Raw genomic sequence first — 23,259 nt, 5'->3', positions numbered from 1 at the left:
CTGATGATATTATAGAGATACCAGTGGGTGGAATTGAACTTGGGTCTCCTAGCTGCGAGGCGTGCTTGCTAACCACTTGTCCTCCGTGCAGCACTGCATATAACTTAACTCCTAAAATTTGCTTCTCACCTTCTTTATTTGCCCCCCCACCCAAACTAGCATGTTTTTGGAATGTGGGAGGAAACCGGAGTACCCGGAGAAAACTCACGCATGCACGAGGAGAACATGCAAACTCCACACAGAGATGGCCGAGGGTGGGGAAAGACAAAATAAGAAGCCAAAAAGTTACCACTTCCACACAAAATAGGAGGAGAACTCATTTATTCATTCATTTTCTACCGCTTATCCTCATGATGATAGTACTGGAAGGGGTGCTGGAGCCTATCCCAGCTGTCTTCAGGCGAGAGGCGGGGTACACCCTGGACTGGTGGCCAGCCAGCCAATCACAGGGCACATATAGACAAACAACCATTCACACTCACATTCATAACCGGGCTGTTTTTTTTTTTCCTCTTCCAGGCGGGAAGACTCGTACCAAGGACAAGTACAGAGTGGTGTACACGGACCACCAGCGCCAGGAGTTGGAGACGGAGTTTCAGTTCAATCGCTACATCACAATGAGGCGCAAGTCTGAACTCTCCGTGGCGCTGAGCCTCTCCGAAAGACAGGTGAGGTACCAGGACTCATAATACCACCGAGTACTACTTTGAATGAATATACTTGAATATATCTTTTTCATGTAAATTCAGCCTAATTAAAATATCTTAACGAGTCAAATATTATAATATGGACTGGATTATGGCACAAAAGTGTGTTCTGTCTCCAGGTGAAGATCTGGTTTCAGAACCGACGCGCCAAAGAACGGAAGATAAACAGGAAGAAGCTCCAGGATTCCCAGCAGCCCTCCACGTCCAGCACCACCCCGCCCGTCCCCACCGGATCCACCGACGGCCACAACGCAACCAGCCCCGGTAGCCACATTCTCTCCAATGCCATATCAGAATACAAAATGGAGTTCATATAACAGGGAGGAAGTATCTGTCAGCATTTCACAATAAGGGCATTAGTCTGAAATGAACTATTTCTGACAACTTTTAATCTGTGAATGTATGAAGGTACTGAATAATTAATCGAGAAATGGTTTGCGAAAGAACAAGAATATTGAGTAGTTAGGATTTGTATATAAATTACGATATTTTCATGTGTATGAAAATGCGAATATGTGACGTTTTCACTTTTTTTTTTTTTCCAGTTTATTATGCTCAAAAATGTAACTTAATGTGAATTGCACTTCCAGGTAAGAGTACAGGGTCTCGTTATATTACAAACTGAACACATACTCGTGTATAAGCGAGTAAAATACTATTTTTAGATACTTGAAAGTGATACTTTTTAGAGAAATTTCCTAAGAAAAGACAACCAAAGCGATGCAGAAAATGTCGTGTTAAAGCCCCCTCAAAAAAACACAACATCAGCACAATTTTTATATTTTGCTCAGTAACATGACAATTTTTATTTTAATTTTTTTGTTTTTTTTTTGTTTTTTGCGGGTGTGAATTTATCTAAGATGACATGAAGGCGGAAAACATGGAGAAGTATAAAACACGCAGACAGCAGCCACATCCTGACTAGCAAGCTGCCCATTGCTCAATAGCTTGACTCATGAACCGCTGCCCTTTACACCTCCACCCACACACACGCACACACACACACACACACACACACACACACACAGAATTCTCGATTCAGCAGCTGCAGGATTTTACGAAAAAAAAAAAAAAAAAAACACAAGTCACTGCCCCTCAAGCGTTTATTGAAGGAACGCTAGCTTGTTTACAAAGTTACTATACACGGACCATCACCACAAACTTCCATCCAGCGTCATCTTTCCGTTCAAAAAGAGGAAGATGGACGTTTAAAAACTTTGCACCCGCATCTGTCCGTCTATCTTCTCCATTCGACTTATCAAAAAAAAAGGGTTTACACGTTGAAATGTTTTGCTTTTGTTAATAAAATGAGTTTCCCCCGAGCAGTCATGGAGACAATCATTGCTGCCGTGTGTTTTGGAGGTTTAGTTATGTCGGCGGTACATCGACTGGACTTTATGAAAGATGAAACAAAGAAGTTATGAAAATAGACGAGGACAGATGTCCTGTTTAAAATATCATTTTTTTAAAAACAACATTCAGTTACCGATATCCAAAAGTTTTGAAGTAGTATTTAATAATGCAGAAATTGAGTGGAAAAAAAAATAATTTTTAAAAATAAATTATATTTAGATTTAATTACATAATTTTGGGAGATTAAATTATATTATTACATTTATGTTGATATTATTTATATTATATAAATAAATAATAAAAACACAATATGCTGAAATAAAAAATCTATTTTTTTATACTTTATTTTTTCAATTTTTTTTTATTTTTTTTTTAACAAAACGTCAACAGCAATACAAACACACTCCAAACAAAAAGGGGGCACTGGACACACAATTTGGCTAAAAACTAATAATTTATAAAATTAATTAATATTGAAATAATTTTTATAAATTATATTTAATTACATAATTACTGGAGATTAAATTATATTATTTAATTTATATTTATTATTTATATTATGTAAATAAATAATAAAAACAATATGCTGAAATAAAAAATAATATATATTTTTTTTTATTTTATTTTTTATTTTTTTTAAACAAAATGATACAACAATACAAACACACTCCAAACAAAAAGGGTGCACTGGACACACAATTTGGCTAAAAAAATAATTATTTATATTATTAAATATTATTGAATTATCATGTATATAATAATTCAAAATCATTTCGTTCAATTTAAGAACAGCAGCCGAGAATCCCGCGCGGTTTTTGTCGGACACAAATACGTTAGACCCTAAAATGGCACCCAATTGTTTGAGCTTCTTTACGATCCTGGCGTTACGTTATCAATTATTTGCTCGCTAGATTATGTCAGTCAAAGGTTCAACTGAGTTTTAAGGAGAGCCTTCGGTTAAAAATAATCTCAGATGGTTGTTTAAGGACACGGCGACTATCACACACACACACCATAAAGACTTTTGATGGGCTGTGAATCAGCTAAACGGTTGACCGCGGTTGTCGAACTTTGACCTCAAACCACCCGCCCAAACTCGTGTTAAACAAAAAAAAATTTTAAGTCCCAAGATGTCCGTAGCACAGCGAAATAAAAACAATGTTACACTATTTAACACAAAACACATTACATAAGACATTTATCTCCACGTAAAAACGGGTCATGTTGATATCACGACGCGGGGAGCAAAGGTTTGACCCCACCCAGAGACAACACGGCAAAATGTTTCAGGATTCACGTCCATCTCTTTACAGACGGGAAAATATCAACAACGTTTTCCACAAATCTTTCCAAATAAATACTCTGTAGAGGTCATGAAAAATGACCATATTTTCTGGAGTATAAGTCACACAAGGCCAAAAATGCGTAATTAGGTAGAAAAAAACATACATAAGTCGCACTGGAGTATAAGTCGCACAAGGCCAAAAATGCATAATTGGGTAGAAAAAACATACATAAGTCGCTCTAGAGTATAAGTCGCACAAGGCCAAAAGTGCATAATTAGGTAGAAAAAAACATACATAAGTCGCACGGGAGTATAAGTCGCACAAGGCCAAAAATGCATAAGTAGGAAGAAAGAAAATACATAAGTCGCACAATGCCAAAAATGCATAATTAGGTAGAAAGAAACATACATAAGTCACACTGGAGTATAAGTCGCACAAGGCCAAAAATGCATAAGTAGTAGGAAGAAAAAAACATACATAAGTCGCTCCGGAGTATAAGTCGCACAAGGCCAAAAATGCATAATTAGGTAGAAAAAAAATACATAAGTCGCACAATGCCAAAAATGCATAATTAGGTAGAAAAAAAATACATAAGTCGCACAATGCCAAAAATGCATAATTAGGTAGAAAGAAACATACATAAGTTGCACTGGAGTATAAGTCGCACAAGGCCAAAAGTGCATAATTAGGTTAAAAAAAAAAAACATACATAAGTTGCACTGGAGTATAAGTCGCACAAGGCCAAAAATGCGTAATTAGGTAGAAAAAAACATACATAAGTCGCACTGGAGTATAAGTCGCACAAGGCCAAAAATGCATAATTAGGTAGAAAAAAACATACATAAGTTGCACTGGAGTATAAGTCACATTTTTTGCAGGTAATTTATTTGAACTACTTGACCAAAACAGACATTACGTCCTCTTGGAAGGCAAGTTCTAATAATAATAAAAGAATAGAGAACAGGCTGAATAGGTGTAAGATATGCTAACACAATGCTTATTCAGCTACACAAAAAATAAACAAACAGAAAAGGTGTCCAGTGTTTATGGAACATAAACATTTATAAGTTGCTCTGGAGTATAAGTATAAGTATAAAAAAAGTGCGACTTATAGTCCGGAAAATAGGGTATTTGGTAACAACACCTCGGCCATCTGCCCTCAACACTAAAATCACCTGTTTTTGCGGACATTGGCGTAAAGACATCCATCTTGTTGGTGAGCAACGCTTTGGCGTTGTTGCTGTGGAAACCTGACTTGGCCGTATTCCACCTCCGCTTCCTGTCTGGCTTTTACCGGCTTATTCTGCGGCTGATTCCTGATCCTGATGTCGGCATACGTCACATCCGGTTCATCTTATGACCAAAGACAGAAAATAATAACAAATCCAAATATTAAACAAAACGTTCATAAAAAAAAGTATAATTTTTGTACCTGAATGTGAGCTGCTTTGCTTTTTCTTCTGAGACAAAACCACAATGGCCACCGCGATCACTAACAGGGTGACGAGTGCCGAGAGGACGCCGGCCATTATCAGCACGTAATTCTTACTTTGAGGGGGCGTGGTTTCTGGGATATATTCATCACACTGGACTTGACTGTTTTCAGGAAACCACCCAATTATACGAGTCCCGTTTGAGGTGCAGTTCATGAAACCTAGAAACAGAATCAGCATTAACGTGTTAGAAAGCATATTTACACCCAAAATGGTTACAGCGTCCATCTTTCTTCATTTCAAGGCCAAACCCAACGGGCGCTTATGTTTTTTTTCAGGTTGCAAAACGAACTTATGCACTTTTTACCGTATTTTCCGGACTATAAGTCGCACTTTTTTTAATAGGTTGGCTGTTCCTGCGACTTATACTCCAGTGCGACTTATGTATGTTTTTTTCTACCTAATTATGCATTTTTAGCCTTGTGCGACTTATACTCCAGAGCGACTTATGTATGTTTTTTTCTTCCTACTTATGCATTTTTGGCCATGTGCGACTTATATTCCAGAGCGACTTATGTATGTTTTTTTTCTACCTAATTTTGCATTTTTGGCCTTGTGTGACTTATACTCCAGTGTGACTTATGTATGTTTTTTTCTACCTAATTATGCATTTTTAACCTTGCGTGACTTATGTATGTTTTTTTCTACCTAATTATGCATTTTTAACTTTGCGTGACTTATGTATGTTTTTTTCTACCTAATTATGCATTTTTGGCCTTGTGCGACTAATACTCCGGAGCGACTTATGTATGTTTTTTTCTACCTAATTATGCATTTTTGAGCTTGTGCGACTTATACTCCAGTGCAACTTATGTATATTTCTTTCTCCCTAATTATGCATTTTTGGCCTTGTGCGATTCATACTCCAGTGCGACTTATGTATGTTTCTTTCTACCTAATTACGCATTTTTAGCCCTGTGCGACTTATACTCCCGTGCGACTTATGTATGTTTCTTTCTACCTTATTATGCATTTTTGGCCTTGTGCGACTTATACTCCAGTGCGACTTATATATGTTTCTTTCTACCTAATTATGCGACTTATAGTCCAGAAAATACGGTATTTTTCCTGGTGTCAGGTTTGGGCAAAATGTCGTTTAGTTGCACCAGGCATTAAAATGAAGAAGAAAGTGAAGAAACAAGGATGTTCTGGATGTTCCTTTTGTAGCATCGAATGTCCTTCTCAGATGAACATCTCACCACAAGGATATATCCGCACGCTTTCCAAGACACGGCCAACGTTATTGCTAACAGTGCAGGCTAGCTGTCCAGAGACGCGCCGCTTCAGTGTGACGTTTGTTTGAAGATGTCCAGAATGGAGGTCGATGTCCTCCAGCGGTTGGTTGTTCAGGGTCAATTTGTACCAGAGATTGTCCCCTCCGTTGGAGGAGCACGACACCCACTGCTGTCCCTGGGACAGACACGTCCAAGCAATGTGGACCGAGGTCACAGGAGCTGTAAGAATCAGGATTTTTTTTTTAATGAAACATTTAATGAAACCACTCCATTTTATTTGTTGATCACCTTCCAATTGCTTTTTTCTAACAGTAAAAAATGGCTGATTTTGCAGATTTCTTGATGAAATACAGGAAGGAAACCCAAGGTGAGGCCTTTGTCTGAGTGGACACAGAGTTGGCTCTGTTGTTAAGTAACAAATGTTCGGTTTCGCTTTGCAAGTACCACCGTTTTATTCCTCATCGCCCACAAGTTGGCTCATAATATTTATTCTAGTTAAATCAAAATCAAGTGTTCCTGCGTACAAGAAGTGGAATTAATGCAACTAAAATAAAACATAGTAAAATGATAAAAAATATTTACCTTCAACAAACAACACTAGAGTCCATTGTACTTGCCGAGTTCCACTTTCATCATCGGTTATAATCGTATAGTTGGCACTATCCGTCCTCTTCAGCTTTTCTATCTTCATCATTCCATCTTCTGGGGTGAAGACGAATCTTTCGGGTAGTTGAGACAATCCACGACTTGTTCCCCCTTTAAATAAAATCGTCTTGTTTTGCTGACATTCATATCTAAATATAGTTAAGGCGTTGTCCATCAAATGGAGGGATATATCACTTCCCAGTTTTCCATAACACTGAGCACCATTTTGTCTGCCATCACAGGCACTTCGCGCGCCTGGAAAAAGGAATCATGATAAATATTTAATAATATAATCTGCAAAATGTACATTTATGTTCAACATTTTAGGTTGGCATTTGGAGATATGGAGCAATAAACTAAAACGGCATACATATGTATTCATTTTTGCAATTTAGAAGTGAAAAGCCTGACCTTGAGAAACTGTGACGAGCAACAGCAAGAGTCCAGCTGTTGCTTTCATATCTCTGATGACCTAACTCAGCCACCTCCTAAAAGGATGTGTCAATTTTGAGTATATTTCTTCAATGTATACTGTAGACAGAGAGAAAAGGGAAGGTCTACTTCTCTCTTTTTTTTTTTTTTACCCAACAACACAACTCAAGATATTATTTCATGAATACCCTCCATATCAAACCACATCCTTAAAAGATAGCTTTTAAAAAAATATATATTTTGAAATCCATTTTTTTCTACCCATGTGTAAACATACATAGTAGACTCATGTTGTATATATGACAAATTGAGGCAACAGCGCCCTCTGCTGATACTTGATAGACCTGCAATTATCAAGTGGCTGTAAACTCGCCGAACCGAGGAAAAGATATCAAAATATCTGCGGATAAATACTGAATGATGTGAGAAAAGGTTTTTATTACGTCGATATTAATGGCCTAACATTACATCTGCCATATTTTAATGTGACGACTCGTTTTTCCTGTTGTACGGCTAATAATTAGCATTATTTTTAGCTAACATGCTAATAGCTAATGTTCTGCTGTTCAAGTTGTTGACTTTGCTGCTAAATCTTGTGACATTCTAAACCGTCTCAGTGACGTATCTTCTTAAAAGTGACTAGCTACATATTTAGTATCTTTTTTGTGTAGTTGGAGAGTTTTTTTTTGGTGTTTGGAGACTTAAAAAGTGAGAGTGTAATGGCTGCCAGCCAGTGTTTCTGTGCAGGTCTGCGGCCTAAAGGGTCGGCGCTCCTGTCTCCGATTCCGAAGGTCCAGGCGGGTTACATCGGTTTATGGCCGAACCGAGGAAGACATATCATCAACATATCTGCGGATAAATACTGAATGATGTGAGAAAAGGTTTTTATTACGTCGATATTAATGGTATAACATTACATCTACCATCTTTTAATGTGACGGCTCGTTTTTCCTGTTGTACGGCTAATAATTAGCATTTTCTTAGCTAACATGCTAATAGCTAATGTTGGTGACTTTGCTGTTAAATCCTGTGACATTCCAAACCGTCTTAGTGATGTATCTTCTCAAAAGCGACTAGCTACATATTTAGTATCTTTTTTTGGTGTAGTTGGAGCGTTTTTTTTTGGTATTTGGAGACTTAAAAGTGAGAGTGTAATGGCTGCCAGCCAGTGTTTCTGTGCAGGTCTACGGCCTAAAGGGTCGGCGCTCCTGTCTCCCATTCCGAAGGTCCAGGCGGTCCAGGCGGGTTACATCGGTGCCGTCAACTGGATGGGAGTGAGGTTTGGTTCTTACGTTGGTGAACGTCACTCCCTCTGCCTTAAGGAGGGGAACTGAACGCTGGGTCGACAGTTGGGGTTTTTCCAAATTGTCCATAGGTATGAATGTGAGTGTGAATGGTTGTTTGTCTATATGTGCCCTGTGATTGGCTGGCCACCAGTCCAGAGTGTACCCCGCCTCTTGACCAGAAGACAGCTGGGATAGGCTCCAGCACCCCCGGGACCCTCGTGAGGATAAGCGGTAGAAAATGAATGAATGAATGAAAGAGTTCTCCTCCTATTTTGTGTGGAAGTGGTAACTTTTTGGCTTCTTATTTTGTCTTTCCCCACCCTCGGCCATCTCTGTGTGGAGTTTGCATGTTCTCCCCGTGCATGCGTGGGTTTTCTCCGGGTACTCCGGTTTCCTCCCACATTCCAAAAACATGCTAGGTTAATTAGCGACTCCAAATTGTCCATAGGTATGAATGTGAGTGTGAATGGTTGTTTGTCTATATGTGCCCTGTGATTGGCTGGCAACCGGTCCGGAGTGTACCCTGCCTCTCGCCCGAAGACAGCTGGGATAGGCTCCAGCACCACCGCGATCCTCGTGAGGATAAGCGGCAGAAAATGAATGAATGAATGAGTTCTCCTCCTATTTTGTGTGGAAGTGGTAACACGCATTTATTATGAGACATTACAGCAGCTGAAAATACATATGTATATATGTAAAAAAATCAAATATATGTAAAACAAAAAAAATATCATAAAATATAAGTTATACAGCACACTTTTTGTAGATGCGTCCTGGTGGGGGGGGATTACATTGGTCCATGATGAAAATCATCTTGCATGTGGTCATTACATTTCCAAAATTCTACTTTTGTCTGTTTTTCTCTGGATTTTCCTGATCCTTCATAAAATACAAAACAAATACGTCACCATCAGTGGACATTGACATCGTGTGGTTCAATACGGGGGGGGGGGGGGATTCTAACCTGATCTCCTGTTTCGCTGTCTTCTCTTGTACACACAGCAGGACAGCACCACAATTACCAGCACAGCGGCCAGTGCAGCACAAACTGGAATCAGGATTTGGAAATAGTTTTCTGGAAAGAGGAGCATCGTTGTAACATGTTTCGGTAAACACCGTATGAATGATGCACAAATTTAACGATATTTACCTTCAACGTCTAATTTTATTGTAATGATTTTTACAAGAACCCCATCGGGATCAAACACCTCCACTGTGTATTGACCCGAGTCAGTCTTCTCAACAGTGGAGATTTTTAAAGTCCCGTTGTTTATAAAGAACTCGGTTCTGTTCCTGAAGGCTTCCTGGATTACCGCCTTTTCTTTTTTCATAGTAAACACAATAACGGGTCCACTTGGAAGCTGTTTCTTACATCGCAGCTGATGGCCGCTAACATTTTCCATCAGCTGGATGTAAACAGATCCTCCGAGAACGATGGAGCAGTGAGAGTTCTCCAGGGTCCCGTTGCATTGAGACTCACCAGCAGTGAGGAACGCTACAAGAACAAAAGCAACTTGCATGATCAGACTTCAAAACAAATAATTGATGTGTTAATTCTGAAAATGAAAGTAGTACCAGTTGCTGTTCCACCAAAGAGCACCAGAAGTACAACAGCATGCCACATAGTCCCGTCTTCTATAGAGACATTTTACCTTTATCGCTATGGCGATGATGAGACAAGAGCCAATCATGAAGCAGACAACGTGTAACCTAGAAAGGAAGGAAGTTGAGTAAATGTTCTCACTTCCCTTTTACTGCCTGATAACATTCGCCATTATTAAACACTAAAAACTCCAAACTGACCCAACTGTATCTTCGTATTCCAAAAATCAAAACAATGTGAAGCTTATGCTTACATTTCAAGACTTATTCTCACTTTATCTCCATCTAAAGTCTAAGAAAGCATTACTACCATTACGTATCGGAGCTTTCAGCAGGTGTAGATACTGTATGTACTTAATAGTACCAAGATTAGATTAGACTAGGGCGGTGGCTTCTTAACTTCCTGGCCCCTTCTATGTGTCTTGGTATATCTGTGTGATGAGAGGAAGTGAAAGTAAGTCGAGTGGTTGGCATATTGGCATGAATTATGTTGACAACAGTAGCGTATTATATAAAGTTATTAACATTGAAGTACTCATGGCACCAAAATACGTTCAAATTTATGCAATTCATTCATTCATTTTTATCGCTTATCCTCACAAAGGTCGCAAGGGGGTGCTGGAGCCTATCCCAGCTGTCTTCAGGCGGGGTACACCCTGGACTGGTGGCCAGCCAATCACAGGGCACATATAGACAAACAACCATTCACACTCACATTCATACCTATGGATAATTTGGAGTCAATTAATCTAGCATGTTTTTGGAATGTGGGAGGAAACCGGAGTACCCGGAAACAAAACCCACGCATGCATGAGGAGAACATGCAAACTCCACACAGAGATGGCCGAGGGTGGGGAAAGACAAAATAAGAAGCCAAAAAGTTACCACTTCCACACAAAATAGGAGGAGAACTCATTCATTCATTCATTTTCTACCGCTTATCCTCACGAGGATAGTGCTGGGGGGGGGGGGGGGGTGCTGGAGCCTATCCCAGCTGTCTTGGGGCGAGAGGCACGGTACACACTGGACTGGTGGCCAGCCAATCACAGGGCACATATAGACAAACAACCATTCACACTCACATTCATACCTATGGACAATTTGGAGTCGCTAATTAACCTAGCATGTTTTTGGAATGTGGGAGGAAACCGAAAAAAAAAAAACCCCACGCATGCACGGGGAGAACTTGCACACAGAGATGGCCTAGGGTGGAATTGAACTCAAAAATTACCATTCGCCACGTCCGATTCTTCAGTCTTATGTTCAGCGAGCTAGCTAGTTAGCCTCCAATTTGAACTGAAGCAGGACCAAGTAAAAAGCAAAAATGTACCACTTCCACATGGATAGGGAGAACTTTTTTCCCCACTATGTCATGTGGACTTTGCACCCATGGCTGATTACATATTGCAAGTGAAGGTAATGCCACTCCAATGTAACATTACTGACACCTAGTGACGGGAATATTAAATATGAAACAGCCAAATTATGAATAGACAGACAGTGTTTATTCTAAAAAGACATGCCTGTGAAGGTTCAGATTCGATACAGTCTTCCATTGGTCTTCCAGTAAGACCAAAATATGTCATTGTGATGTTTTCATATCCTATTGGACATGATCCGAGTGTTGAGTCTCCTGAAGAAGGATTTACTATGAGACAGTTTCAGATTCTTCTTCCAGTCTTTATTCTTCCGCGGATAAAAAGTGTCCCAGCTTTCCTCTTCCTCATCTCCCACCCAGGGGACCCAGGCGCCCCCATTCAGGCTGGGGTCAGCCCGCAGATCCTCTGACGGGTAACGCACTGGCACGGCAGTGCGGTTGTAGTACACCAGTCTCGCCATCAACTCTTTGACAACATCTGGTCTCTTCCCGGAAAGGTCGTAACGTTCGTAAGGATCTCCGGTGATGTTGAATAGCCATACTGATTTCCTGGATTCTGTGTGCCGCTCCAGGTTCCACCAGCTTCCCGGGAAGCTCGGAAGCATCGGCGGTGGCGTCCAGTCTCCGTAACCGGGATCTCCAGTCAGAAGTTTCCAGTCTCCGGCTCGGATGGAGGCTTGCACGGCTGTATTCCAAATCCCATATCCTTTCTGCAGGGAGCCGCTCCGAGCTCGGTTATAGAGAGGGTCTATGTTGTGGAGGATCTCCAATCTGGGAGATTCCTTCTCCTCACTAATAGCTTCCCAAACATCATACCCATCCACCCCCTTTGTTAGGGACTCGTTGCCACCTGCTAGTCGTACCAGGGTGGGATACCAGTCGGTAATGTGCACCAGGGCTTTACTAACCCGCCTCTTCTTTCTTAATAGAGGGCTGTGGACAAATCCCAGACCTCGGACTCCACCTTCCCAGTAGGTGCCCTTACGCCCCCTGAGGGGCCAGTTGCTGCCACCGGACAACGGCTGGCCGCCATTGTCTGTTGAAAAGATAATGACACTGTTTTGGTAGTAACCATACTTTCGGAGGGCGTATGTTACATTCCGAACTGCCTCGTCCACGGCAGAGACCATAGCGGCGTACTTCCTGCGAGCCACGTTGCCGAGCCCACGGTATGGATAGATGTACTCCCGCGGGGACTGCAGCGGGGTGTGAACGGCTTGGAAGGAAAGGTAGATAAAGAGCGGCTGGGATAACGGATCATGTGACGCTAGGATCTTGCGGACCCTTTGCGTGTACAAATGGGTGGAGTATTTACCCCTCTGATCCCAGGCTACGGTTTCGTCCTCGTGGAGATCAAAACCACACAGACCAGGACCGTCGCAGGAGTTGTAGGTGTAGTAGTTGACGCTACCGGTCAGGGAGCCGAAATATGTGTCAAAGCCGCGCCGTGTTGGCAGACACTCCTTCTTGTAAAAACCCAAGTGCCACTTCCCCACCATGTGGGTGGAGTAGCCGAGCTCCTGCAGCCTCTGAGGGAGCGTGACGTGTTGGAAGGGGAGGCAGTTGGGCTGGCGGGGCCGGATGATGGAGTGTTGAAGGCCTGTGTGAATCTGGTACCTGCACGATTGATAGAAGATACCAAATATCAATATTGTCATGCATTGTATCTGTTAAGTTATAGTATTGGCACACGAACATCAAAGCGCTAATAATAATAATAATAATACATTTAATTTATGACGCAATTTACATCAAATGAATGATCTCAAAGTGCAACAGGTACAATAGAAGAATAAAAGTTAACAGCAAGTGTCACAATAAGAACATCCAAAATAAGAATACTGTAAACCCGAATGTTCAAAGTACTTAAATAAATGAAGTTATGCATACTTAAAGTTCTTAAAAAAGTTCTAATAACTTAATTATGTCAAGTTCATTTAACATGTTGTTCCATTTTGAGTACTTTTAACTAATTGAACTATGGCTAGGGCGGTGGTTAGCGCGCAGACCTCACAGCTAGGAGACCAGGGTTCAATTCCACCCTCGGCCATCTCTGTATGGAGTTTGCATGTTCTCCCCGTGCATGCGTGGGTTTTCTCCGAGTACTCCGGTTTCCTCCCACATTCCAAAAACATGCTTTGTTAATCCCCGAGGGTGGGGAAAGACAAAATAAGAAGCCAAAAAGTTACCACTTCCACACTAAATAGGAGGAGACCTCATTAATTCATTCATTTTCTACCGCTTATCCTCACGAGGGTCGCAGGGGGTGGTGGAGCCTATCCCAGCTGTCTTTGGGCGAGACTGGTCGCCAGCCAATCACAGGACACATATAGACAAACAACCATTCACACTCACATTCATACCTATGGACAATTTGGAGTCGCCAATTAACCTAGCATGTTTTTGGAATGTGGGAGGAAACCGAAGTACCCAGAGAAAACCCACGCATGCACGGGGAGAACATGTAGACTCCACACAGAGATGGCCGAGGGTGGGGAAAGACAAAATAAGAAGCCAAAAAGTTACCACTTCCACACAAAATAGGAGGAGAACTCATTCATTCATTCATTTTCTACCACGTATCCTCACGAGGGTCGCAGGGGGTGCTGGAGCCTATCCCAGCTGTCTTTGGGCGAGACTGCTCGCCAGCCAATCACAGGGCACATATAGTCAAACAACCATTCACACTCACATTCATACCTATGGACAATTTGGAGTCGCTAATTAACCGAGCATGTTTTTGGAATGTGGGAGGAAACCGGAGTACCCGCGGAAAACCCACTCATGCACGGGAAAACATGCAAACTCCACACAGAGATGGCCCGAGTGTGATATTGAACCCTGGTCTCCTCGCTGTGAGGTCTGCGCGCTAACCACTCGACCACCGTGCCGCCAAAGACATTAAATATGCATTAAAATAGGCAAGCTATGTAAAAGCAAAGCAATAGCATTCGTTTCAAGCACAAGTTACAGACTCATCATAAACTGGGACGATTGAGAGAAATTTACCTGCCAGTGATGAGTTGGCTGCGGGACGGCGTGCAAATGGGTTGGATGTAATAATTCTCCAGTTTCACCCCATCAGCAGCCAGCTTATCCAATACCGGAGTCTTAATATCAGAACTGTGATAGCCGATGTCGTTGAATCCTTGATCATCTGTCATAATGAAGATTATGTGAGGAGGCTTTGGACCGAGTGACCCCCTACCAAAAGTCTGACCCGGCTCTTTTTCCACCTGATTCGGACTCATCAGATCCCATGACAGGTATCCGAGGCTGAGCAGACTCATCATGGAGAAACCGGTCAAAGCTGTTGTAGCCATTGTGTTATTTTAAAGTCCAAATTGACACGCTTTCTAGAGTATAGTCACCAAATCATCGTGCACAATTCCCCAACTCGGTACGATTCTCAGCTATACATTCATCCTCGATGCCGCTCCAAAATGTTTCAAAGGTCTTTGGAAAACATTTCCCTTCCCCAAGAGGTCCTGGCAACTCAACTCCGCCCCCATTTGCTTTGCAGCTTGGCTGAAAAAACATCAGACTCCTACCACCTTAAAACACACACAGTAATGTTTCTACTACAGCCAAGTGGCACTCATGAGTCTACATCACATTCCAGTTCTGAGAATTTGAACATTCCCGTCAACAAGCAGGAGGCGGTTGATTTTCTTGTGTTTATTTTGACAAAAGATATTTGAATCAATTGATTTCTTATCAGGAATCAATGTTGGTTCTCGTTTTTGAGAAGTCCCCTTTCACCTTAAAACGCTTAGACTTTTAATGAAAGCACATCTGCATTCATGACATTAGGCGTGATCCCGGTGACCCACATTTCCATCTTGACACATGACTAGAAAGCAAAAAGAAAAACACCAACTTGAGCAATCAGTGACAGACAGGCCCCCAGTCAGAGATCTCACTGAGCAGGGGAGATTCGGGCCCCGGCAGACACAATCGCAGACCCTGTTCCGTGCTGCAAAGCCCCCCTTCACAAATGCTCCCTTAGTATGCCTGCTGTTTCATAGCTTATGCGGAGTCGAGGAAAGAGACAGACCATAATTTCTAGACTCAGATAACATCTCCAAGCAGACGTAAAAAAGACACTTTACAAACCAAAATTACACGATGGAAGCTGAATCGTTGCCTGAAAACGATGACGTCACCACCCTGTGACTAGAAGTTACCGGTAACTGAGTGTGAGTGTGAATGGTTGTTTGTAAGTGGCCTCTGGCCTCATCTACAAAAATAGTATATTAACGGTGGTAACTAATTATGTTTAAAATTTTGAATTATTATTATTTATTCAAAATTATTTAAATTATATGTGCAATTTACTGTTTACGCTGTACATTGTTGTTCATATTTGATGTCATCTATTTATTCTGCACATTATTATTATTACTATTTATTATCTATCTGTATATCTATCTATCTATCTGTATATCTATCTATCTGTATATCTATCTGTCTATCTCTTTCTATCCATCTATCTGTATATCTATCTATCTGTATATGTATCTATCTATCTATCTGGATATCTATCTATCTGTATATCTATCTATCTATCTATCTATCTATCTATCTGTATATCTATCTGTCTATCTATCTATCTGTATATCTATCTATCTATCTGTATATCTATCTTATCTATCTGTATATCTATCTATCTATCTATCTATCTATCTATCTATCTGTATATCTATCTATCTATCTGTATATCTATCTATCTATCTGTATATCTATCTATCTGTATATCTATCTATCTATCTGTATATCTATCTATATATCTATCTGTATATCTATCTATCTATCTATCTGTATATCTATCTATCTATCTGTATATCTATCTATCTATCTACATGGTTCTGTTATAGCGCCACCATATGGTCACACAAAGTCTGCTGCTCTTTATTAACTTTATTCTGCCCTGAACACCATTTTTAAAACCCATATATGTATCTCCAACTAACAAACATGTCTCTAGTCCGTTCGTCCTGGGAGCGACACTTCCTCTTTGTCACTAGACAGCGAGTTGCATTCATTGAAAATCTCCAAAACTCGCACCATATGTATAATATGACTCCTAAACCCAATAGTCAAAATGCTAATATGGAACAGCATCATGATGCTGAGCTTTGCAGATTAAATAGCGATCCGCAAAACATCTAAGAGCAACACACCATAGCTGGCAAATGTTGATGTTGGCAACAGGAAAGGGCTTGTGGGTATGAAGGCTGCTGGTCAGCTAATGAGCCTCCCGTAAAGGGCAAGAAAATTCATCCGTGGATGTTTGCTGAGCAGCCGAGGCATCGCTGGTGCAGGCACAGCGCCAGTGGGAATGGGCAAGTTTAAAGCGGGTCAAAGTGAGTGGAGGAAAAATTACAGCGGTGCACCTAAAGTTTAACTCCCTGGTGTACGTAGTAGTTGTCCCACAGGAAGGCGCTCTGAGAGGGTCCAAAACTACAAAAATTACACTCACAAAATGACACTGCGGCTGCACGGTGGACGAGTGGTTCGAGCGCAGACCTCACAGCTAGGAGACCAGGGTTCAATTCCACCCTCGGCCATCTCTGTGTGGAGTTTGCATGTTCTCCCCGTGCATGCGTGGGTTTTCTCCGGGTACTCCGGTTTCCTCCCACATTCCAAAAACATGCTAGGTTAATTCACCAAACTAGACCACCTATTAGACACTTAAGACTCGGGTACTTTGTAATGGTAATGGTAATGGTTTAATTTCATTTGAACATGCATCAGATTACAATTGAATGCATCCCATAATCAGTTCACAGTTCCACATGTCCAAAAGGAGTAGGAAGAAGCAAAGCTTATTAAATCCTACCCCTCCATCTGGTACTTTTACAATCAGTAACTGTTACATTTGTTCACTTCCTGCTTTCCTAATATAGTTTTCATTCATTTATTCATTCATTTTCGACCGCTTTTTCCTCACGAGGGTCGCGGGGGGGCTGGAGCCTATCCCAGCTGTCTTTGGGGCGAGAGGCGGGGTACACGCTGGACTGGTGGCCAGCCAATCACAGGGCACATATAGACAAACAACCATTCACACTCACATTCATACCTATGGACAATTTGGAGTCGCTAATTAACCTAGCATGTTTTTGGAATGTGGGAGGAAACCGGAGTCTAATATAGTTTTAAGTTTTTTAATTATTATTATTTTATTTTTTTTAATTTTTTACATTTTTATATTTTTTTTTTTAATTGTTTGTTTTTATTTTTAAATTTGTTTTATTTTTTAAAAAATTTAAAAAAATTTAATTTTTAAAAAATATTTTTTTTTATTCCGGGTCACTGATGTCAAAGTTGAATGGAGTCCAAAGTCATCAAAATTGGGACTTGAGTCTGATTCAAGTCCAAGCCCTATGACTTGAGTTAAATATTTTTACCGGTTGTTTCTGTCCCTCCTATCAAGTAACACCACAGCACAGACATGGTGTATACATGTGCAACCTTTGCTCCTCTTTCCACCCCTTTTGCAAACAGGTTTATGCTAGTTTTTCTTCGAGACGTTGACAAGCTGAGACGGGGGGTTTTGCTGCTTCGCTGTGTCGCTCACCTTCCAGCAGATGTTTGGCTTTGGTTGAAGGACGAGGTGCTATTACTGAATACAGCTGCTGCCCTTCCCCGTGAACACTACCTCCTTTCTAATCAGCACAGCCCTGCCAGGAAACCTGCACATATTACTCCCACCTCTTACCCCAATTTTCTAATCTGAGGACTGGATGGAGGTTTTCTCTTTTCCTCTGAGGCAGCTTGTCACTCTTCGCCTTCATACAAAGACGCCTTGGTTTGGAAGAGGCTGCACGATATTATTTACCATTACACAATCAATTTGCTCAGTTTATTTCAATACGTTTTTAAGCTATTTTGTACTAGTTGCGGGCTGCATGGCGGTCGAGTGGTTAGCGCGCAGACCTCACAGCTAGGAGACCGGAGTTCAATCCCACCCTCGGCCATCTTTGTGTGGAGTTTGCATGTTCTCCCCGTGCATGCATGGGTTTTCTCCGGGTATTCCGGTTTTCCCACATTCCAAAAACATGCTAAGTTAATTGGCGACTCCAAGTTGTCCATAGGTATGAATGTGAGTGTGAATGGTTGTTTGGATTGGCTGGCCACCAGTCCAGGGTGTACCCTGCCTCTCGCCCCAAGACAGCTGGGATAGGCTCCAGCACCCCCGCGACCCTTGTGAGGATAAGCGGTAGAAAACGAATGAATGAATGAATGAGTTCTCCTCCTATTTTGTGTGGAAGTGGTAACTTTTTGGCTTCTTATTTTGTCTTTCCCCACCCTCGGCCATCTCTGTGTGGAGTTTGCATGTTCTCCCCGTGCATGAGTGTTTTTTTTTCCAAGGATTCCGGTTTCCTCCCACATTCCAAAAACATGCTAGGTTAATTGGCGACTCCAAATTGTCCTTTGGTGTGAATGTGAGTGTGAATGGTTGTTTTTCTATATGTGCCCTGTGATTGGTTGGCCACCAGTCCAGGGTGTACCCCGCCTCTCGCCCCAAAACAGCTGGGATAGGCTCCAGCACCCCCTGAAACCCTCGTGAGGATAAGCGTTAGAAAATGAATGAATGAATGAATGAATGAGTTCTATTTTGTGTGGAAGTGGTAACTTTTTGGCTTCTTATTTTGTCTTAACCTGGTCCAGAAAGCCTAAAATGTTAACAAACATATTTTTTATAGTTTTAAAATGAGTTTTTACATGCATAAAACAATTGTAAATGTATATAAATTATGAATTAAGGAGACACATAAAGATTCGACATAACTTTATACGTATTTATAGAAACAAACAAAGCAACAATCAGTCAGCAAACACTAACCGCAATTGCAGTACTACACATCCCATGTTGCACCGCGGCCTAACCGGAAAGGAACTACATCCTCGTGTCAAAGTTGAAGCGGGGAACGTGCGTAATTCTGTGGACTAGCCGTGACTTCTTTTGTGGGAGTTTTTTTTTTAACAATCCATGTGAATTATGAGACAAAGTGTACATTTACACGCGTGTTTATTGGGGTCTGTTATGAGAAAATTATGTCTGTGAACGCGTCCAAACAACAGCTGATCCCGCTCATTTATCGCCATTTGGAGGAGCATGGTTTCCACTCGGCTGCAGAAGAGCTTCAGAGGCACAACCCACAGGTATGTACACACATAAATATGTATAATACTCAGTTTTCATTGACTTTTAATGTTGTTTCCCTTAAGTACTACACGTGTAAGACTATCGCACATGTAATGACAAATACAATGATATAAATAAAGGTAGACGTAATGTAAGTGTCTTGTATTTCTCCTTTACAGAGTTTTGGGGGAGATAATTCGGCGGCATCGACATCATTACAAGAGATTTACAGTTCCTGGTTAAAGTAAGTGTGCATTTTAGTATGTTGTTTATTTGTTTAGGGCAGGGGTCTCAAACTGAGACTGGGCCAAAAAACAAAACAAAAACGCATTTATTAAAAACAGAAAAATGAATAAACTTTGCTTTGGTTCTGATTTTCTACAAGAAAAGCTCTGATAAAACATTCCACTGTTCTTAAATATCTTAATTTTTATTTTTCTACACAAAATAAGATGAAAAATAAATCAAGAATAAAGAAAATCAATCAGTAATAAATAAATATAATAATAATAATAAAACGGCAAATAATAAAAACTTAAGAAACCACATATAGTTGGTGGGTAGACAAATTATCTTTTTCAGATTAAAATGAACAAAGCATTATTAGAGCCCTGTAGACATGACAAAACACGACTATAGTCACATTTATACTCTTTTTATTTACAACATATTGCGCAACTGCAGGGTCTTGAGACACATGCGAACTCGCAAACTAGAGAGCTAGCGACCTAAACGGTAGCCTTCAAGTTATTTCCTTTCAACTTAAATAGCCAAAAACTTACCACTTCCACATGGATAGGGAGGATAACTATTAACAGTTATTTAACCTTTAACATGAACATTAATCAAACGTAATAATTTTTTCTGGGTACATGATACCATACAGCATCCATATCAAACTTGCTAACATTATCAAGGCTAACAATATCAAGGCGCGGGCCTCAAACTAGTGGGCCACATTTGGTCCGTGGGCCGCGTGTTTGAGACTACTGGTTTAGGACATGTTTAACAAGTTACTTTCAAGAACATGTGGGGACTTTTGGAAAGGCTCTGTCACCCCAGGTTCGGAGCTTGGTCCTACAGGGGAGTGCCAGGAGGTTGGAGACTGAGGAGCGAAGGGGATGCGGGGGATGGATTATGTGGATGGAACAGGTCTGTGAGATATGGGGGAGTCAGATCGTGGAGCGCTTTGTAGGTTATGAGAAGAACTTTGAAATGAATGCGTTGGGGGACGGGAAGCCAGTGGAGGTTTTTAAGGACCGGGGTAATGTGTTCATGGGAGTTCTGACTATATTGTAGTTTATTGAGGGTTTTTGGACGATGTACCGTAGAGAATACTGTTGCAGTAGTACATTCTGGTTGGATTAAGCGTTTCACTTTTTTGCAGGCACTCAAAGAACCGACACTCCAAGTCGAATGGAGAAGCATCGACTTCAGCTAAAGGTATACACTTTGAAACATTACAACAGAGTGATACATTAGGCCGTAACAAAGATTGTTGCATTTGTGACAAATTCTTCTCTTCTATGGTTCCTGACAACGCAGCCGCTTCCAAGAAGGCGAAGAAACCTGCAAAAAAGCCCCAGAAACAGAAAGTGAGTTTATATTTACCGTTACAAAAATAAAGCTGTATGCTAACTAGTTGTCTTTACAGTCCGTTGCACCAAAAAGGGAGAAAAAAGATGACAAGGTGTCAGAAAACGCCACACCGGCGAAAAGACTAAAGAAGCAAGAAAAAGTCGTGGATCACGGTGATGGCGATTCTGACTCTGACAGCAGTTTGGACGTCGAGAAATGGAAGAAACTGGTTCTACAAATGACAGGTAGATGTGGACTGTAATAAACAACACTATTAATTAATAAATGACCATTTTATTGTTGTGTCAAGTACATTATTATTATTATTTCATATCTCTGCTGTGCTTCACTCCGTGTAAGATATTTTTGGTCGTCCACAGAGGTTGACGTGGCCAAAATGGACACCATCAACGCTTTGGACTCTTCCACACCCAATAAGAGAGTCAGGAAACCTCCGACTAAGCTGAAAATTAACACATCTGTTAAAAAGAACACCAAGGAGAAGGCGGCGACAAAAGAACCAACCAAGTCAAGTCCGCACGAGAAGACCCCACAAAGAAAAACCTCGACAGAAAATCCGATATCATTAAGTAGCACGACAGCTACATCTTCATCGAAAAAGACACCAAAGAAGGAAAAGTTGAACTCTTTGATTCCCGCTGAAGAAAAAACAGACAAGAAAAGAAAGAAAAACAAAGAGGATTCAGCCAGCAAAGTTAAACAGAGTAAAAAAGAAAAAAACACCACCAATAATAAAACTGTGGACTTGAACGCTGTTGAAAAACCTTTAGAGAATACAACAATCTGTAATGAGCAGTATCTCCAATCCTGGAATCAAAGCATAGCGTTGGAGAACGTAGGGAACGCCGAGGAATTCCCAAGGAAAGAAAAGAAATCAAAGAAAAAGCAAAAGGAGGCTCTAAACTCTCTGAATACTTCAGACATCATTTTAAAAGACAAGAAACCCAAGAAGAAGAAAAAGACCAAGGAGGACATATTTGATGGCGATGGAACTTCTGAGCTCACAACCAAGGAGAAGAAAACACCAAAGAAAAAAAAGACGCTTGATGACGTGCCGGAAAATGTCGAGGAAGCAAACGGGAATGAGGAGATGTCTCCTAGCATGGACAGTTCCGGTGCTGATGCGAGAGACAAAAAATCAAAGAAGAAGAGAAAGAGTCATACCGTGGAGGCACAGAGAGACAAATCTCCTAATGAGGAAGCCATTGTTCCGAATGAAAATGCGAATGCCACCATAGAAGACACACCCGAACCGAACACAGAAACGAAGAAGAAGAAGAAGAAGAAGAAGAAGAAACTTTTGGATACCACATTACCTCTGTTCACCCTGGATACCCCTTGTCCGCCATCTGTGAAAAAGAAAAGTAAGTTTAAAGCTAAAAAAAAATCCACTTACAACGTGTCAATGTTGTTTTTTTATTCTTTTATTTCCGCAGAGAAGAGTAAAAAGGAGCCAGGCGACGTTCCAGCAACACCTACCACCAACGCAACATGACCAACATCGGGAGGAAACCTCGTATAAAATCCATCCACATGATGCCATCAACCTGTCAATATGGTTATCATCATTTTTAATTGAAGATAAAAATAATTATTTCAGATGTAGTGTGGTGCTGATCATATACCACTGTTTTATTTCGCCTTTTTAGAGCATTTTAGCATTTTTTTATGTATGGTATTGCGGATAGCGGCCATTTTGCAAATTCTTTTATATGTAAAATTAGAAGATCACAACTTTTTTATTTCATTTTAATGCATTTAACCCCTTTAAGTTTTATGTGTGCTATGCGGACAGTGATAATTTTACAAATGCTTTTATACATAATAGTCACATTAAGTCATGTTTTTGCACCCCAAAATTAAAGTCCCACTTTGAATGCATCAGCATTCCTATTAAGACTCAGGAAGTCATTTTTCTTTATAATGTAATCATTTCAAAAAACTGCTCACAACATAAAATATGAACCGGTGAACTTAAACGCATTTTGTATATTCCTTGATATTCCAGCAACACGTCTGAAATATACTGTACTTTTATACAAATTAAACGTTTTTATACCGTCTGCCCTGTAGAAGTTTTTATTTGTACCG

At 40.7% G+C, this 23,259-nt stretch overlaps 4 protein-coding genes and 1 long non-coding RNA gene across 16 annotated transcripts in view; 3 read left to right on the top strand and 2 right to left on the bottom strand.

The window, feature by feature from the left end:
* LOC131110393 (homeobox protein CDX-1-like) overlaps window positions 1-2,095 on the top strand; it is a 60,454-nt gene extending 58,359 nt beyond the window's left edge. For all 8 annotated transcript variants that reach the window (XM_058063475.1, XM_058063468.1, XM_058063469.1 and 5 more), the window contains 2 exons: window positions 520-668; window positions 827-2,095. In XM_058063475.1, coding sequence (XP_057919458.1) covers window positions 520-668; window positions 827-1,024 — 347 coding nt within the window. In that variant the 3' untranslated portion in view covers window positions 1,025-2,095. The remainder of the gene's footprint in view (window positions 1-519; window positions 669-826) is intronic.
* LOC131110391 (uncharacterized) lies at window positions 982-8,683 on the bottom strand. Its single transcript, XM_058063464.1, has 5 exons — window positions 7,131-8,683; window positions 6,657-6,974; window positions 6,039-6,293; window positions 4,779-5,000; window positions 982-4,699 (listed from the first exon to the last, which is right to left on the bottom strand). The coding sequence occupies exons 1-5, from the start codon at window positions 7,177-7,179 to the stop codon at window positions 4,518-4,520; spliced, it is 1,026 nt and encodes a 341-aa protein (XP_057919447.1). The 5' UTR covers window positions 7,180-8,683; the 3' UTR covers window positions 982-4,517.
* Window positions 7,468-13,450, top strand: LOC131110395 (uncharacterized). 5 transcript variants are annotated; one of them, XR_009120878.1, is made up of 5 exons: window positions 7,468-7,573; window positions 7,886-8,022; window positions 8,334-8,425; window positions 11,778-11,914; window positions 11,990-13,450. It is a non-coding gene; the product is annotated as an uncharacterized LOC131110395 (long non-coding RNA). The 5 variants fall into 5 exon arrangements; XR_009120879.1 differs by having other exon boundaries at window positions 8,334-8,430; XR_009120880.1 differs by having other exon boundaries at window positions 7,479-7,573; window positions 7,899-8,022.
* On the bottom strand, window positions 11,280-14,845 carry arsia (arylsulfatase family, member Ia). The gene is made up of 2 exons (XM_058063459.1): window positions 14,427-14,845; window positions 11,280-13,034 (listed from the first exon to the last, which is right to left on the bottom strand). The coding sequence occupies exons 1-2, from the start codon at window positions 14,738-14,740 to the stop codon at window positions 11,636-11,638; spliced, it is 1,713 nt and encodes a 570-aa protein (XP_057919442.1). The 5' UTR covers window positions 14,741-14,845; the 3' UTR covers window positions 11,280-11,635.
* A 4,035-nt stretch (window positions 14,846-18,880) lies between these two features.
* Window positions 18,881-23,227, top strand: tcof1 (treacle ribosome biogenesis factor 1). The gene is made up of 7 exons (XM_058063461.1): window positions 18,881-19,586; window positions 19,749-19,813; window positions 20,957-21,012; window positions 21,115-21,164; window positions 21,224-21,392; window positions 21,528-22,532; window positions 22,605-23,227. The coding sequence occupies exons 1-7, from the start codon at window positions 19,479-19,481 to the stop codon at window positions 22,661-22,663; spliced, it is 1,512 nt and encodes a 503-aa protein (XP_057919444.1). The 5' UTR covers window positions 18,881-19,478; the 3' UTR covers window positions 22,664-23,227.
* Window positions 23,228-23,259: the final 32 nt, after the last annotated feature.

Source organism: Doryrhamphus excisus, chromosome 23 (genome assembly GCF_030265055.1).
Source record: "Doryrhamphus excisus isolate RoL2022-K1 chromosome 23, RoL_Dexc_1.0, whole genome shotgun sequence".
Classification (NCBI taxonomy): Eukaryota; Metazoa; Chordata; class Actinopteri; order Syngnathiformes; family Syngnathidae; genus Doryrhamphus; species Doryrhamphus excisus.
The sequence above is the reverse complement of the archived record's forward strand: the minus strand, read 5'-3'. Positions and strand labels throughout refer to the sequence as shown.

Coding starts and splice junctions, on each gene's coding strand:
- LOC131110391 (XM_058063464.1), bottom strand. CDS start 7,179: ATGAAAGCAACAGCTGGACTCTTGCTGTTGCTCGTCACAGTTTCTCAA. Junction 6,975..7,130: donor GCTCGTCACAGTTTCTCAAG/GTCAGGCTTTTC, acceptor TCCTTTTTCCAG/GCGCGCGAAGTGCCTGTGAT. Junction 6,294..6,656: donor TCTAGTGTTGTTTGTTGAAG/GTAAATATTTTT, acceptor TGATTCTTACAG/CTCCTGTGACCTCGGTCCAC.
- arsia (XM_058063459.1), bottom strand. CDS start 14,740: ATGGCTACAACAGCTTTGACCGGTTTCTCCATGATGAGTCTGCTCAGC. Junction 13,035..14,426: donor AGCCAACTCATCACTGGCAG/GTAAATTTCTCT, acceptor TCAATCGTGCAG/GTACCAGATTCACACAGGCC.
- tcof1 (XM_058063461.1), top strand. CDS start 19,479: ATGTCTGTGAACGCGTCCAAACAACAGCTGATCCCGCTCATTTATCGC. Junction 21,013..21,114: donor AGCATCGACTTCAGCTAAAG/GTATACACTTTG, acceptor CTGACAACGCAG/CCGCTTCCAAGAAGGCGAAG. Junction 21,165..21,223: donor AAAAGCCCCAGAAACAGAAA/GTGAGTTTATAT, acceptor TTGTCTTTACAG/TCCGTTGCACCAAAAAGGGA.